The sequence below is a fragment of the Bos indicus x Bos taurus genome, chromosome 4 (genome assembly GCF_003369695.1).
Source record: "Bos indicus x Bos taurus breed Angus x Brahman F1 hybrid chromosome 4, Bos_hybrid_MaternalHap_v2.0, whole genome shotgun sequence".
Taxonomy (NCBI): domain Eukaryota; kingdom Metazoa; phylum Chordata; class Mammalia; order Artiodactyla; family Bovidae; genus Bos; species Bos indicus x Bos taurus.
The window spans coordinates 31,873,198-31,886,906 of NC_040079.1; the positions used below are offsets into that span (position 1 = coordinate 31,873,198).

The 13,709-nt window shown below is 37.3% G+C and overlaps 1 protein-coding gene and 1 non-coding gene across 3 annotated transcripts in view; one reads left to right on the forward strand and one right to left on the reverse strand.

The window, feature by feature from the left end:
- The window catches only part of IQUB (IQ motif and ubiquitin domain containing), an 82,055-nt gene that overhangs the window by 12,120 nt on the left and 56,226 nt on the right, over nucleotides 1–13,709 (forward strand). For both annotated transcript variants that reach the window (XM_027539117.1, XM_027539118.1), the window contains exons 4-6: nucleotides 2,921–3,082; nucleotides 3,169–3,341; nucleotides 3,547–3,702. In XM_027539117.1, the coding sequence (XP_027394918.1) occupies nucleotides 2,921–3,082; nucleotides 3,169–3,341; nucleotides 3,547–3,702 (491 nt within the window). The remainder of the gene's footprint in view (nucleotides 1–2,920; nucleotides 3,083–3,168; nucleotides 3,342–3,546; nucleotides 3,703–13,709) is intronic.
- LOC113891927 lies at nucleotides 13,628–13,690 on the reverse strand. Its single transcript, XR_003510906.1, has one exon. It is a non-coding gene; the product is annotated as a U7 small nuclear RNA (small nuclear RNA).

The following is a 13,709-nucleotide window of genomic DNA, read 5'->3' on the forward strand; positions in this document are numbered from 1 at the left end:
GAGCCTCTTGATGAAAGTGAAAGAGGAGAGTGAAAAAGTTGGCTTAAAGCTCAACATTCTGAAAACTAAGATCATGGCATCCGGTCCCATCACTTCATGGCAAATAGATGGGGAAACAGTGGAAACAGTGGCTGACTTTATTTTTCTGGGCTCCAAAATTGCTGCAGATGGTGATTGCAGTCATGAAATTAAAAGATGCTTACTCCTTGGAAAGAAAGTTATGACCAACCTAGATAGCATATTAAAAAGCAGAGACATTACTTTGTCAACAAAGGTCCGTCTAGTCAAGGCTATGGTTTTTCCAGTAGTCATGTATGGATGTGAGAGTTGGACTATAAAGAAAGCTGAGCGCCGAAGAATTGAAGCTTTTGAACTATGGTGTAGGAGAAGACTCTTGAGAGTCCCTTGGACTGCAAGGAGATCCAACCAGTCCATCCTAAAGAAAATCAGTCCTGAATATTCACTGGAAGGACTGATGCTGAAGCTGAAACTCCAATACTTTGGCCACCTGATGCAAAGAGCTGTCTCATTTGAAAAGACCGTGATGCTGGAAAAGATTGAGGGCAGGAGGAGAAGGGGACGACAGAGGATGAGATGGTTGGATGGCATCATCGACTCAATGGACATGGGTTTGGATGGACTCTGGGAGTTGGTGATGGACAGGAAGGCCTGGCGTGTTGCGGTTCATGGGGTTGCGAAGAGTCGGACACGACTTAGCGACTTCACTTTCACTTTTCACTTTCATGCATTGGAGAAGGAAATGGCAACCCACTCCAGCATTCTTGCCTGGAGAATCCCAGGGACGGGGGAGCCTGGTGGGCTGCCATCTATGGGGTCGATCAGAGTCGGACACGACTGAAGTGACTTAGCAGCAGCAGCAGCATGTGCTAGTCCTTTTACAAAATGTTCTATCTACATTATCACACTATCATTCGATCTACACAACAATCCCTTGAGGTAGATGTTACTGTTAACTTTTTGAAGGGAGATGGAAGCTAAAGCTTAAGGAACTTGTACAAATTCCCACAGCTTATGAATGTCAGAGTCTGAACTTAATTTGTAGGCATGATTCCAAAAAGGAAATTTGGAACTGCTTGGCATTAACTATAAGGTGAAATTCAAAACTGGAGAATAGAGAGTGTTTTGAGACTGGAGTAGCTGGCCAGTGGTACCTAAGGATCTCTTTCTTTGCATTTCATGACCTTTCGTCTTTATGTGTAAGTACCATGCATCACTGGGCTTTCCTGGTGGCTTAGATGGTAAAGAATCTGCCTACAATGCGGGACACCAGGCTTCGATCCCTGGGTTAGGAAAATCCCTTGGAGGAGGTCATGACAACCCACTCCAGTATTCTTGCCTGAAGAGTCCTCATAGACAGAGCAGTCTGGTGGGCGTCCATTGGGTCGCAAAGAGTAAGACATGACTGAGCGATTAAGCTCAGCATAGCACTGCACATCGCCACTGGATAACAGACTTATGCCAGCAGCAATAAAAAAAGAGCTTGATTCTGTGCCAACCATACTCTAAGATAGGTACTTTCTTCTAGTACTAGAACTGAAGTTCAGGTTTGGTGGGGCTAAGCCTATTCTAGAAACAATGAGAAGAATGAAGAGAGCTCTGTATTAGTTTGAAGAGGATTCTCTATTAGTTTTCTATGGCTGTTGTAACAATTGACAAAATTATTGGCTTAAAGCAACACATTAATTTTGGTTACAGTTCTGGGGTCCAAATATCCTAAATCAATTTCGCTTGGATAAAGTCAAGGTGTCAGCAGTGATTTTCTCTCTCTGGAGGTTCTGGGGAGAATCTGTTTCCTTGCCTTTTCCATCTTCTAGAGTTGTACTTCTTGCATTCTTGAGTTTCCTCATTTTCAAACCCGGCAGCATAGCATATTTAAATCTCTCTCTACTGGTCATATCATCATCTCAGGATAATCTACCCTTCATAGATTCTGGGAATTAGTACATGGATATATTTTAGGGCCATTATTCAACCTATCACAAAATCCCTATAATGTTAATTTTATTAAATTAAGAATTTAAGGTGAAATTGAAACTCAAAAATTTTTGAATGTGCTTTCTTGAACATAGCTAAAATAGACTAGTGGTATCTGACATATTTCTAAGAATGAGTAAAACAGCCCTTTGCTATGTTAAATTCCTAATTGTAATTTAGGATGAACATACATTGGAAAGATAGATATAGATTCTGTCATTATACAAAGCAGCAGCCAGTAACATTGTATGTATTTCTGTATACCTTAAAATATAGAAATAAATTTACAGTGAATTTATGAACTAAACCAGTGGATTGAAGGTATAAGTTCAAGCAATAAACATAAAAATAAAGTGATCACGTACCCCCTTTTTTCAGCAAGAAACAGGCTTAGCTCCACCTTGGCATGAATTAATTTATATGAATTTCTGATAATAGAAACAGAAAAGAAGGGATTCTTTAGACTCTGTATACTTTTCTGCATTCAAGGAAGGGTGTATATTAAACTAATCAGGCTTTCCCTGATATGGATATGATCCATGCTTAATGTATAACACATTGTGATTCTTTTTAGAGAATCATTGCTTAGAATATGATTTTTCTCATATTATAGAATGCGTTTTTAATTTTTAAATGTTTATAGTTGCATGGTTATTGTATATTTGTATTTCTGATGATTTGAGAGTTGTAATTTTACTTTCCTTTTAATGCTGAATTCTTGGTCAGGAATACCACCTTAATTTTTTCCATTGCGGAGTTTTCCATGCTAACAATACAGCAAGAGATGGACATCATCAATATTTTTATTTGGTAATTAAACAATATACATTCATATAGGCACCTTTGATGTTTAACATTCCTTAAAATGAGTACATATAATTGTTTCTTTATCATAATATTTCTTATAATTTTATCTCATTTTTAGGAACAGTTCTTAAAAATCATGAGACGCTACTACAACATGGAATTAAGCCCCAGGATGTTGTGCAAGTGGAAATGTTTTCTTTACATCCAGATCTATACCCAGTCAGAAGAATAGCTAGACCAGCTGAAGCCTCTCAGATCATAACAGTCAGAGTACAAACTGGTTTGTCATTTGATATCTTTTAGATAAATAATTTTAGAGTCTGTTTGTAGTTGAACTTCCATTTAAACTTGGTTTTATCTCCTCAGGCATTGATCAGTACCAGGAAGTAGCTGTTGAGATGATAAAATCTGATTTTCACAAACCATTTCTTGGTGGATTCAGACATAAAATAACAGGAATAGAATATCACAATGCTGGAACACAAACTGTACCTAAAAAGATTCCTGAAAAACCGAATGCATTTTGTAGGGATACGCAGGTAATTGTTTTATTTTTCCATATAGATTTTTGAAGCTGCAGAATCAGCACAGGTTATATTGTGTAGCTCTCTAAATAAATTAAAATCTTCTAAGGAATTATATGGTGATTAAAATAATGAAAAATAGTACATTAAATATGTACAAAATATGCTCTTTACTCAATTTATGTGTAGTGTATACTTAATTTTTTTGTTTTTATTTTAGACAGTTTTTCAGAAAGGAAGGCTCCAGCAAACTACAAATACAACGTCCACACAGATGACTAAAATTGGTGTGTATGTTTCAAATATTACTGATAAGCTGGTAAAACCAGGAAAATATGTCTCAGCAGCAGAATACCATGCTAAGAGATTACAGGCGGTAAGGTAACTTGTTAAAAGGGAAATACTAAAAAGTAAATTTATAAGCCAATTGTTCTTTGTGTGTCTCTGTGTGTATTTCCCTAAGCACACTTGCTTACGGAACTCACATGAGTGTTGTTGTTGTTCAAGAAAAAATTATTCTAAACACTTTGTGAACGATGGTAAGCAGACGATTCAAAAGGGAATACTACAATGGAGTTTTGAAATAGGGAAGAGCGATTAAGCTCAACTTTGAATGCAATAAGGAAAAGGGGGAAAATATAATCAAGGAACAGGGTAGGAGGGGGTCAGTGAATGGAAAATTACAAAGAGAAAACATCTGGGGTATGGGGGAATCCTGGCTAAACCAGTCTAACAGCGTTTGTGGTAAAGGCAGGCCAGAGTGATTAGTCAATTAAGGGTAATCAGATGTCAAAGGTGGGATTTCTGGTTAAACTGATTTAGTTGGTACCTGTGTGCATACTAAGTTGCTTCATTGTGTCTGACTCTTCTGAGACCCTGTGGACTGTAGCTTGCCAGGCTCTTCTGTCCAAGGGATTCTTCAGGCAAGAATACTGGAGTGGGTTGTCATGCCCTCCTCCAGGGGAATCTTCCTGACCTAGGGATCCAACTCACATATCTTATGTGTCCTGCATTGGCAGGCGGGTTCTTTACCACTAGCGCCACCTGGGAAGCCCAATTTAGCTGGGCTCTTTCTAAAACTGGACAATTCATTGATGAACAGAGAAGCCCAAAAGTCAAGGCCTAGCTGGAAAAAAAGCTCAAAGGAACTTAATTAGAATTAGATCAAGAAGAGAAAGTTTGTCAGTGTGTGTGTGTGTGTACGTGCATGCTAAGTTGCTTCAGTCTTGTCCAACTCTTTATGACCCTATGGACTATAGCCTGCCAGGCTTCTCTGTCCATGGGATTCTCCAGGCAAGAATACTGGAGTGGGTTGATCCAGAATACTGGCTCCTCCTGTCTTCCCAACCCAGGGATTGAACTCCTGTCTTAAAACCACCTGTGTTGGAGAGTGTTTTTTTCTTACCACTAGCACCACCTGGAAAGCCCAGTGTGAGTCAAGTTTTATTGCTACTAAAAAGCAGTCACTGTCTCCAGTCACACCCCGAGATAAGGAACCAGAATCCTAAATGTTCCTAATCCTTCCCTTTCCTTTGGTAAATCCCTTTTCTTTTTATTAGCTTTGTCCTCTCTGTCCCTTGGCTTCAATCTTCTGTCCTTTGGCCTGAACCCTCTGACATTTGAATCACCTATATGGAACTTTCCAAACTAATAGATCAATTGGATATTAAAATCAATTTTATCTGATATTAATAAAGTCACTCCATCACTTTTATATTATTGTTTATATGATCTGTTTTTCTTTTTTTATCCTTTTGCATTCAATCTATTTGAGGCTTTGAATATAGAGTATATTTCTTTTAGAGAGCATATAATTGGATCATGTTTCTTTATCCAATCTGATAATCTCTGCCTTTTGATTGGACTGTTTAATAAATTTATATTTATAATGTGACTATTGATAAGACTAGAGTATATCAGCTATTTGTTTTCTATATGCTGTGTGGCTCTCTGGTTCCCCTGTTCATTTAGTGCCTTCTTTTATGTTAAATAAGTGTTTTATAGTACCATCTTAATCCTTTTTTTTTTAATTAAAATTTTCATTTTCCATACAATGTGTACTTTTTAAAAAAGTGTACAATTCAGTGATTAAAAAAATTTTTTTTACTATGGAAATAGAGTTATGCAACCATTACCACATCAATTTTAGAATATTCTCATTATCCTAGAGAACTTCCCTGGTGACTCAGTGGTAAAGAATCCACCTGCCAATGCAGGAGACGCGACTTTGATCCATGGGTTGGGAACATCCCCAGGAGAAGGAAATGGCAACCCACTCCAGTATTCTTGCCTGGAGAATCCCATGAACAGAGGAGACTGGTGGGCTATAGTCCATGGGGTTGCAAAAGAGTCAGACACAACTTAGTGACTAAACAACTCATCATCCCAGAAAGAAAGACCACATCTAACAGTAGCCAGACCCTGTTTCCCCAGTCCTTTCTGCTTTAGACAACCACTCATATACTCTCTGCCTCTGTTGATTTGCCCATTCTGGATATTTCATATGCATGTAATCATACAGTGTATAGTCTCCGTGTTGCAACACGTATAGCTCAGATGGTAAAGAATCTGCCTGCAATACGGGAGACCCGGGTTCGATCCTGGGTCAGGAAAATCCCCTGGAGAAGGAAAGGGCAATCCACTCCCGTATTCTTGCCATGGATAGAGGAGCCTGGTGGGCTAGAGTCCATGGGGTCACAAAGATTCAGACATGACTAGCGACTAACACACGCACATGATATATACCCAATTGTATATACCTACTGTAGGTAGGTCAATATATATACACCACATTTTGTTTATCCATTTTTCAGTTGATGGACATTTGATTTTTTTCCGCCTCTTGGCTATTAGGAATAAAACTGCTATAATCATTCACATAAAAATTTTTATACGGATATGTATTTTCATTTCTCTTGGGTATATGGCTAGGAATGTAACTGCTAGATCAAATGGTAATTCCCTGTAACTTTTTGAGGAACTTCCAGGCTGTTTTCCAAAGCAGTTTCACCGTATTTATGTCCCACCATCAGTGTGTAAGGATTCCAATTTCTCCATATCCTTATCAACACTTTTGGATTATTGCCATCCTAGTGAGTTTAAAGTGGTATCTCATTGTGGTTTTGATTTGCATACCCTGTGGCTAATGATACAGAATATTTTTCATGTACTTATAAACAACTTGCATATATACTTTTAAGAGAAATGTATATTCAGATACTTTGCCCAATTTTAATGAAGTTTTTTTCATTACTGCTTTATTGTTTAAGAATTTAAAAAAATCATTTGCTAAGTGGTTGCTCCAAGTGTAATTTAGGCATTAGAATATATATCTCGTTTTATAGCAACATACTTCATATTAATACTAACTGAAATTCAATAAAAATTGAAACTTTGCTTCAATAGAACTCTGTTTATCCCTTCTTTTGGCTATCTGTGCTATCATCATACAAACATGTATGTTCTTTGTATGTTCTAAGTCTTATAATTCCTTTTATAATTATTGTTTTTATGCAGTTGACTTTTATTTTTTAAGTTTTAAATGTATATATTTGTTTAAACATGCTTATTAAAAATAAGAAAAGCAAATAGCAATCACCTACATCTTGCTTGAGTTAAAATTAACATTTCATATAATTTTCTTTCAGTTTGAAGACTTTCCTCTATATTTAAGTACACTGGTTTAGTTGATGGTATCCTAAAGGTCTCTGAGTCTCTTATACTTTATCTTTTCCCCCTTTTCTTCAGAGTGGATAATTTCTAATGATTTATTATTAAATTCATTCTTTCTTTTGCCAGTTAAACTCTGCTGTTGAGCATGTTTTTTTGTGTTTTCATTTCAGTTGTTTTACTGTCAAACCCCAAATTTCTACTTGTTTTTTTTTTTCTGTATCTTTATTGATATTCCCTGACAATATATTTTAAACAAAAATTTATTCATATCTGACTAACCCTGAACGTAGTCAATACAGTATTTTCCTTCTGTTTTTCCAAATGGCATTGCATGATAAGTTGTGTCCGACTCTTTGCAGCCCTATGAATTGTAGCCTGCCAGGCTCCTTTATCCATGGAATTCTCCAGGCAAGAATATTCCTGACCCAGGGGTCAAACCTGCATCTCATGTCTCCTGCGATGGCAGGCGTGTTCTTTACCACTTGTGCCACCTGGGAAGCCCTGCAAATGGCATTAATCATTAAAAAAAAAAAGCAGAAAATTTCTCACTCAGATTTTTCTTTTTCTTACTTTCCATTGGGAGATAATTATGCATGGAATTTTAAAGGAGTTTCTTGTACACATAGCATTATATCATAAACATTTCTCTACCTTTTCCTTTTTATTATAAATGATTTAATGGCATTATATTATGTCACAATATAAACAGTGTAATTACTTTGTTTTGTAGGACATGTAGACATGTTTTAATGCTCTATAAATTGTAGTGTGCATTTAAAAAATACTTAGAGATGTTAGAAGTTGAATTACTAGGAGAAAAATGATGACTTTTTTAAAGTCTTAAGATATTTCCAGTGTTTTTCAGAAATATTGTACCAAATTATATGACCAGAAACCATTCCGTACTGACTTCATAGTGAAGTGAAGTGAAGTTGCTCAGTTGTGTCCGACTCTTTGTGACCCCATGGAGGAGTCTATAACACTCCCCCGTCCATGGGATTTTCCAGGCAAGGGTACTGGAGTACCCTTCATAGTAGCACATAACATTTAAAATTTTTTGTCTCCTTATAGATATTACATATGTTTTTATATTTTATCTCAACCTATCAATCATACTTACTTTATGATGTCTTTATTGTAAAATTTATTATTAATAATATTCCCTTTTGTGGTTTTGCATTTTATATATTGTTATAGAAGGCTGTATCACCCAATAGTCATAAATATAACTTTGTTTTAAAGTTTGTGTGTATTTGTGTACACACAAATTTGTGTATCTGTATTTTTTTTTTTTTTTTTAGCTTCCCTGTGGGTAAGACCCATGCACCATCACCCTGCTCCCAGCTAGTCCTTCCTTGAGGCTGCAGTTGATCCTGTATCTGTATTTTTAAAAACTGACATCTTTACCCTATTAAACATTTGGGATTTCAGTTAAACATGACATATGAAGCAGATACATTTTATCTGTGTTACCTCCTAGCATCATTTTGCTTAAGTAGAAAGAATTGAAAGCAGTGATTTTGTTTTTTGTGTGACAAGAAACCTGGATCTAGACTGCTTTCTAGCCCAATTAGCCCAGGACCTTGAGAGATGAGCCTTTACTGGTGTTTGTTGACTCATTGCACTGAGGGAGACTGCTCACCAGGGGGACCACGGGGCTAACTTTGTAGCTGACTTTATCAGTGCCTGAAGTTATTTCAGCCTGAATAATTTTTATTTTTTCAGTGGAAACTAATTCTCACAAAAGGAGAAGATGGAGCTATTATAGAGTTTTGGGGAGGAATGACATTTTGGTGACATTTAAGTGATACAGTATTTTGATACACTGTTTTGGTATAAAACAAAGTTGTGTGTAGATGGATCAACGTCAGGTCTGGACTGAGACATGGACCAGAGTCCTGTTGCTTTCTTAACAAAGTTAGGAGGGAGATATGGAATGTTGTTTCTTCTCTGAAGTTCAGCACGTTGGTTGTGAATCAAGGCTGCTTCTTTCTGTCAAAATAATGTAGATCCCCCAGGCAAGAGTGGGACGTTTCATCCTTAGTGATCTAATTTCAGACAAAGTTTGTGATAGATTATGATTTTAGGAAACAAAGTTTCTCAGAATAAGAAAATCATAGTCACTCAAAGAAGGGGTTTGTTATGACATTTTATAGCTGCAGAGTGTCCTTGGGAGAAATATTATTTCCTATTAACTTTGTAGCTGACTTTACTCATGTTTGGTATTTGAGCTCGATATATTCTTATTTTCTCAGTCTGAACTAATTATTAATTTTTGGCTGTACGAGGCCTGGCTGGTGGCTCTGTGATGTCATTAGGAACCTGAACTCCTGTTAACCTTTCCAATCCATTAATCCTATTATTGCTTCCCAGACAGCACAGTGGTAAAAAATCCGCCTGCCAATGTAGGAGATGCAAGAGACGTGGGTTTGATCCCTGGGTTGGGAAGGTCCTCTGGAGTAGGAAATGGCAACCTGTTCAAGTATTCTTGCCTGGAAGATTCCATGGACAGAGGAGCTTGGAGGCCCCAGTCCATGGGGTCACAAAGAGTCAGACACAATGGAATGCATGCGCACGTGTGCACGCGCACATACACACACACACACACACCTTATTATCATGAGCTTGTCACTATTGTGATGATAAAATGATTTATCAACCTTCAGCATAATGTCTGCATCTGCAAGAAGAAGGGAAAAGTCATGGAGCATGTCTCATGGAGGCCATTCAGCAATTTCCCCGGAAAGCCAGTGATTCAAGTTATAGCTCATTGGCCTGAACTGGGTCATGTGACTGTCCATGTTGGGAGTATGTGATAATTACATTTTTAAAGATGTATGTTGTTGCTCCCGAGTAAGATTGAGGTTTATATGGAAATAGGAGAGAAAAGCTGTTAGGTTTTCTCTACGGGTTTTCACTCCAACACTTTTCAGACTCCGATAAAGTGATATTAAAGGAATAAGAAAATTATAAACATACAGGAACAAAGAATATATGAAAAGAGAGAACAGTAAATGCCAGTCGATTTTTTAAAGTTATATAAAGCAGATGGAGAAGTGTTAACTTGACTTACTTGAGCAGAGAAAGTGAAAATCTAAATGCCTGCCAAGGGGATGGCATCAAAAACCAAATTAATTTGTCCCATAGAATCTTGAAAGTGAATTGGAGGTTCTGTGCAAGAAAGAATTGAGATGTGAGCTGTAGACAGAGGGATTGGTTAAAAGCCAGTGTAAGGAGTAAATTTCCATTTAATAAATTCTACCATCTTGATTGATTCCTTTCTATTTTTTGTCATGTTTATTTTATTCTTGAACTTCTAATACTAAGCTAAATGCTTAGTATTTATTTTAAATCTTTCTTGTTGTGAATAAGATTATATTATGTGTGACTACTGATATTTCTCTAGTCATTCCTTCCATTTATATCATTTTGCTTTTTATTTATTTATTCTTGTTTGTTTATTACCTTTTTTGACTTGACTTAGTGACTTAGTTTACTAACTTTTTTGATTTGACTAAACTTTTCATGTTTTTGTTCTTTAATAGTTTAGAAGTAGGTACTTTGTTTCTATTTTTTTAGTGGCTATTCATAAAATTTTTTAATGCACTTAAAATTTTTATGAAAAGTGAAAGTGTTGGTCGCTCAGTCGTGTCTAACTCTTTGCAACCCCATGGACCGTAGCCTGCCTGGGTCCTCTGTCCATGGAATTCTCCAGGCAAGAATACTGGAGTGGATAGCCATTCCCTTCTCCAGTGGATCTTTCCAACACAGGATCAAACCCAGGTCTCCTGTATTACAGGCAGATTCTTTACTATCTGAGCCACCAGGGAAGCCCTGATTTTTTATACCAAATGCATACTTAATCGGGCTGTATATTTTTTTCCATGAATAAGTCAAGGACCCTAGCTGGCTTTTTTTCATTTCTTTATCCTCCTCCTTCACTCTTCCCATTCAGTGAGGGTTGATATTGGAATTACAATTATATATATCATTATAATTTACTATATAATTATGACTTCAGATTATTCTTATATATTTACATTGTTATTATATATGATTTTTTCAAATAATAAAGGTTATAGCTTAAAACTTTTTTGAAAGTTTTTGTTCACTTCTTTAATTTTTCATCTTCAACTTATTGTTCTTCTTAGTGCATAATCTCTAGTAATTATTTCAGAGATTATTATGCATTTGAGGTGAACCATGTAAGTCCTATTGAATTAACCTCATTTTGGGTTTTAGTTTGAGTGGGTATAGTAGGTTAGATTCAAACTTATTTTCAGAATTATTTTCTTTTATACCTTTGTAGCAGTTTTTGATTAAAACAGGTACAAAGATAGTGTATCTGATGGAAATGGGATTCTCAGTTCTTTGTTTCCTCTTTGTGGAAGCTTTTAGGATTTTAATCTGTAGGCCTCCCCAATGGCTCAGTGGGTAAAGTATTCGCCTGTGATGCAGGAGACACAGGTTTGATTCCTGGGTTAGGAAGAACCTCCGGAAAAGGAAATGGCAATCCATTCCAGTATTCTTGCCTGAAGAATCCCATGGACAGAGGAACTGGGCGGGCTACAGTCTGTGGGGTCGCAAAGATTTGGATATAACTGAATGAGCATAAAGTAATCTTATTGCGATGTGCTTTTGATCTGGTGATGGTTCCTTTCTGTCTGGGTCTTTCTTTAGTTTGGTGAAATGTTCTTATATTTTGAACTATTTCTCTAATCCAATTTTCCTTGTTCTGTCTGAAACTTGTATCAGACATATTTTGGAACGTCTGCATTTATCTTCCATGTTTCTCAATTTTTCTCCATTCTTTCTAATTTTTGCAGTCTTTCACCCTGTGTTCTAAAAGATTTTTTTGCCTAAGTTTCTTGCTTACTGATTCCCTCTTAGACTCCACATATTCTGCAGATTAGCAGAATAAACTTCTATTAATAGTTATTGGCTGATACTCATTCTTCTCATTGTAGTAAATCTTTAGCTGGGCATGAGACAAGAACAGGCTTCCCATTTGAAGCTAATGATAAAGAATCCACCTGCCAGTGTAGGAGACACAAGATATGCGGATTCAGTTGCTGGGTTGGGAAGATCCCCTGGAGGAGGAAATGGCAACCCACTCCAGTATTCTTTCCTGGAGAATCCCATGGACAGAGGAGCCTGGCAGGCTGTAGTCCATGGGGTCACAAAGAATTGGACACGACTGAGCACAGCACAGCACAAAAGAGGCCATAACATTGAAAACTACATTTTACAACCTCTTTTCTATGTTGATGAGGCCTGGGGAAAGAAATGGGAGTGGAAATGATGTGTGCCCCTTCTGGATACTGCTGTTGAAGTGATTGGGTTGCAGTTCTTTTGTCTTTTCCCCCTTTCGACAGGCTAGAAGATGATGATAAGTTGACCAACCCCTAAGATATTCAAGGAGGAAGCCACCTGTAATATTCACACAGAGCTTCCTACTGGCCCTAAACCGTTTGCCAATCCAGGCCCAATCCCTAGATTATCACATGAGAAGGGAAAAGCTGTTTAAACAACTGGGTCTTAGTATTTTTAATAAGTTCAATAAGTTTAACAGCCCCCAACCTGAACTCACTATACTGATTTTTTTTTTTTAATTTCAAAAAATAAACTTTGGTCACAGTTTTTTGTTGCTTCCTTTTTGTTGATTCAATGGCCTTTCCTTTCCCTCTGAAAATGTTAACTCTGTCTAGTCTGGTCTTGTTTTTTGTTTCATTTTACTCTTTAAGAATGGTTCTAAACCTTTAGCAGGCATCAGAACATCTGGAAAATGTGTGAATACACAGAATCCATGCCTACCCCAGAGTTCCCAATTCAGTAACTCTGGGGTGGGGCCCAACAATTTTTTTTTCTAACAATTTTCCAGTTTCTGCTGCTGCTGGTACTCTGGTCACCATACTTTGAGAACCTTCGTTTTAGTGATTCTCTTGCACACAAATGTAATTTCTTCTACATTAAATGAAGAACCTTTTATTTTGTTGTTTCCTTTCAAATCTTTGTCTACTCTTGGAGGTGTACTACAGAGTATTTGAAATTCCTGATGTCCAGTGTGTTATAACATATTTTTTTACTGTAGCCTAACTAACCCCAGTGGGTTTAGGGGATTGGCAAGGCTTAATTCTGGAAGGCATCTAGTTTTCTGGAGAGGAGGCTTCTGGTCACCAGCCTTCTGGGACCCTAACCACTCTTGTGTATGCTGGTCACTTGGTCGTGTTCAACTCTTCACAACCGCATGGACTGTAGCCCACCAGGCTCCTCTGTCCATGGAATTCCCAAGAATACTGGAGTGGGTAGCCATTCCCTTCTCCAGGCAATCTTCCAGACTCAGGGATCGAACTCACATCTCCTTCATTGCAGGTAGAGTCTTTACCATGCGAGCCACCAGGGAAGCCCACTCTTTCCTAACTTAGAGGCAAATACCTCTGGTGATCTTTGTCTGAATTGCTTTAGAGGAGCCTGTCTCTTTTGCATTTATCAAGCAGTCATCTTTTTAGTTGCCCTTCTCCTCACAGGATCCACCAATTCTGGGACTGAAACATTTTAGAGACACTTTTTCTAGCTAGCCTCTCCGGTACATAATTAGGCTGTAGATTCCTTCAGTGTTTTCTCTCCATGGGGGATTTTCCAGTACAGATTGGAAATCCTGCTAGAAAAATTCTAAAAGAGCCATAACACTAATTCCTTCTTCAATTTATT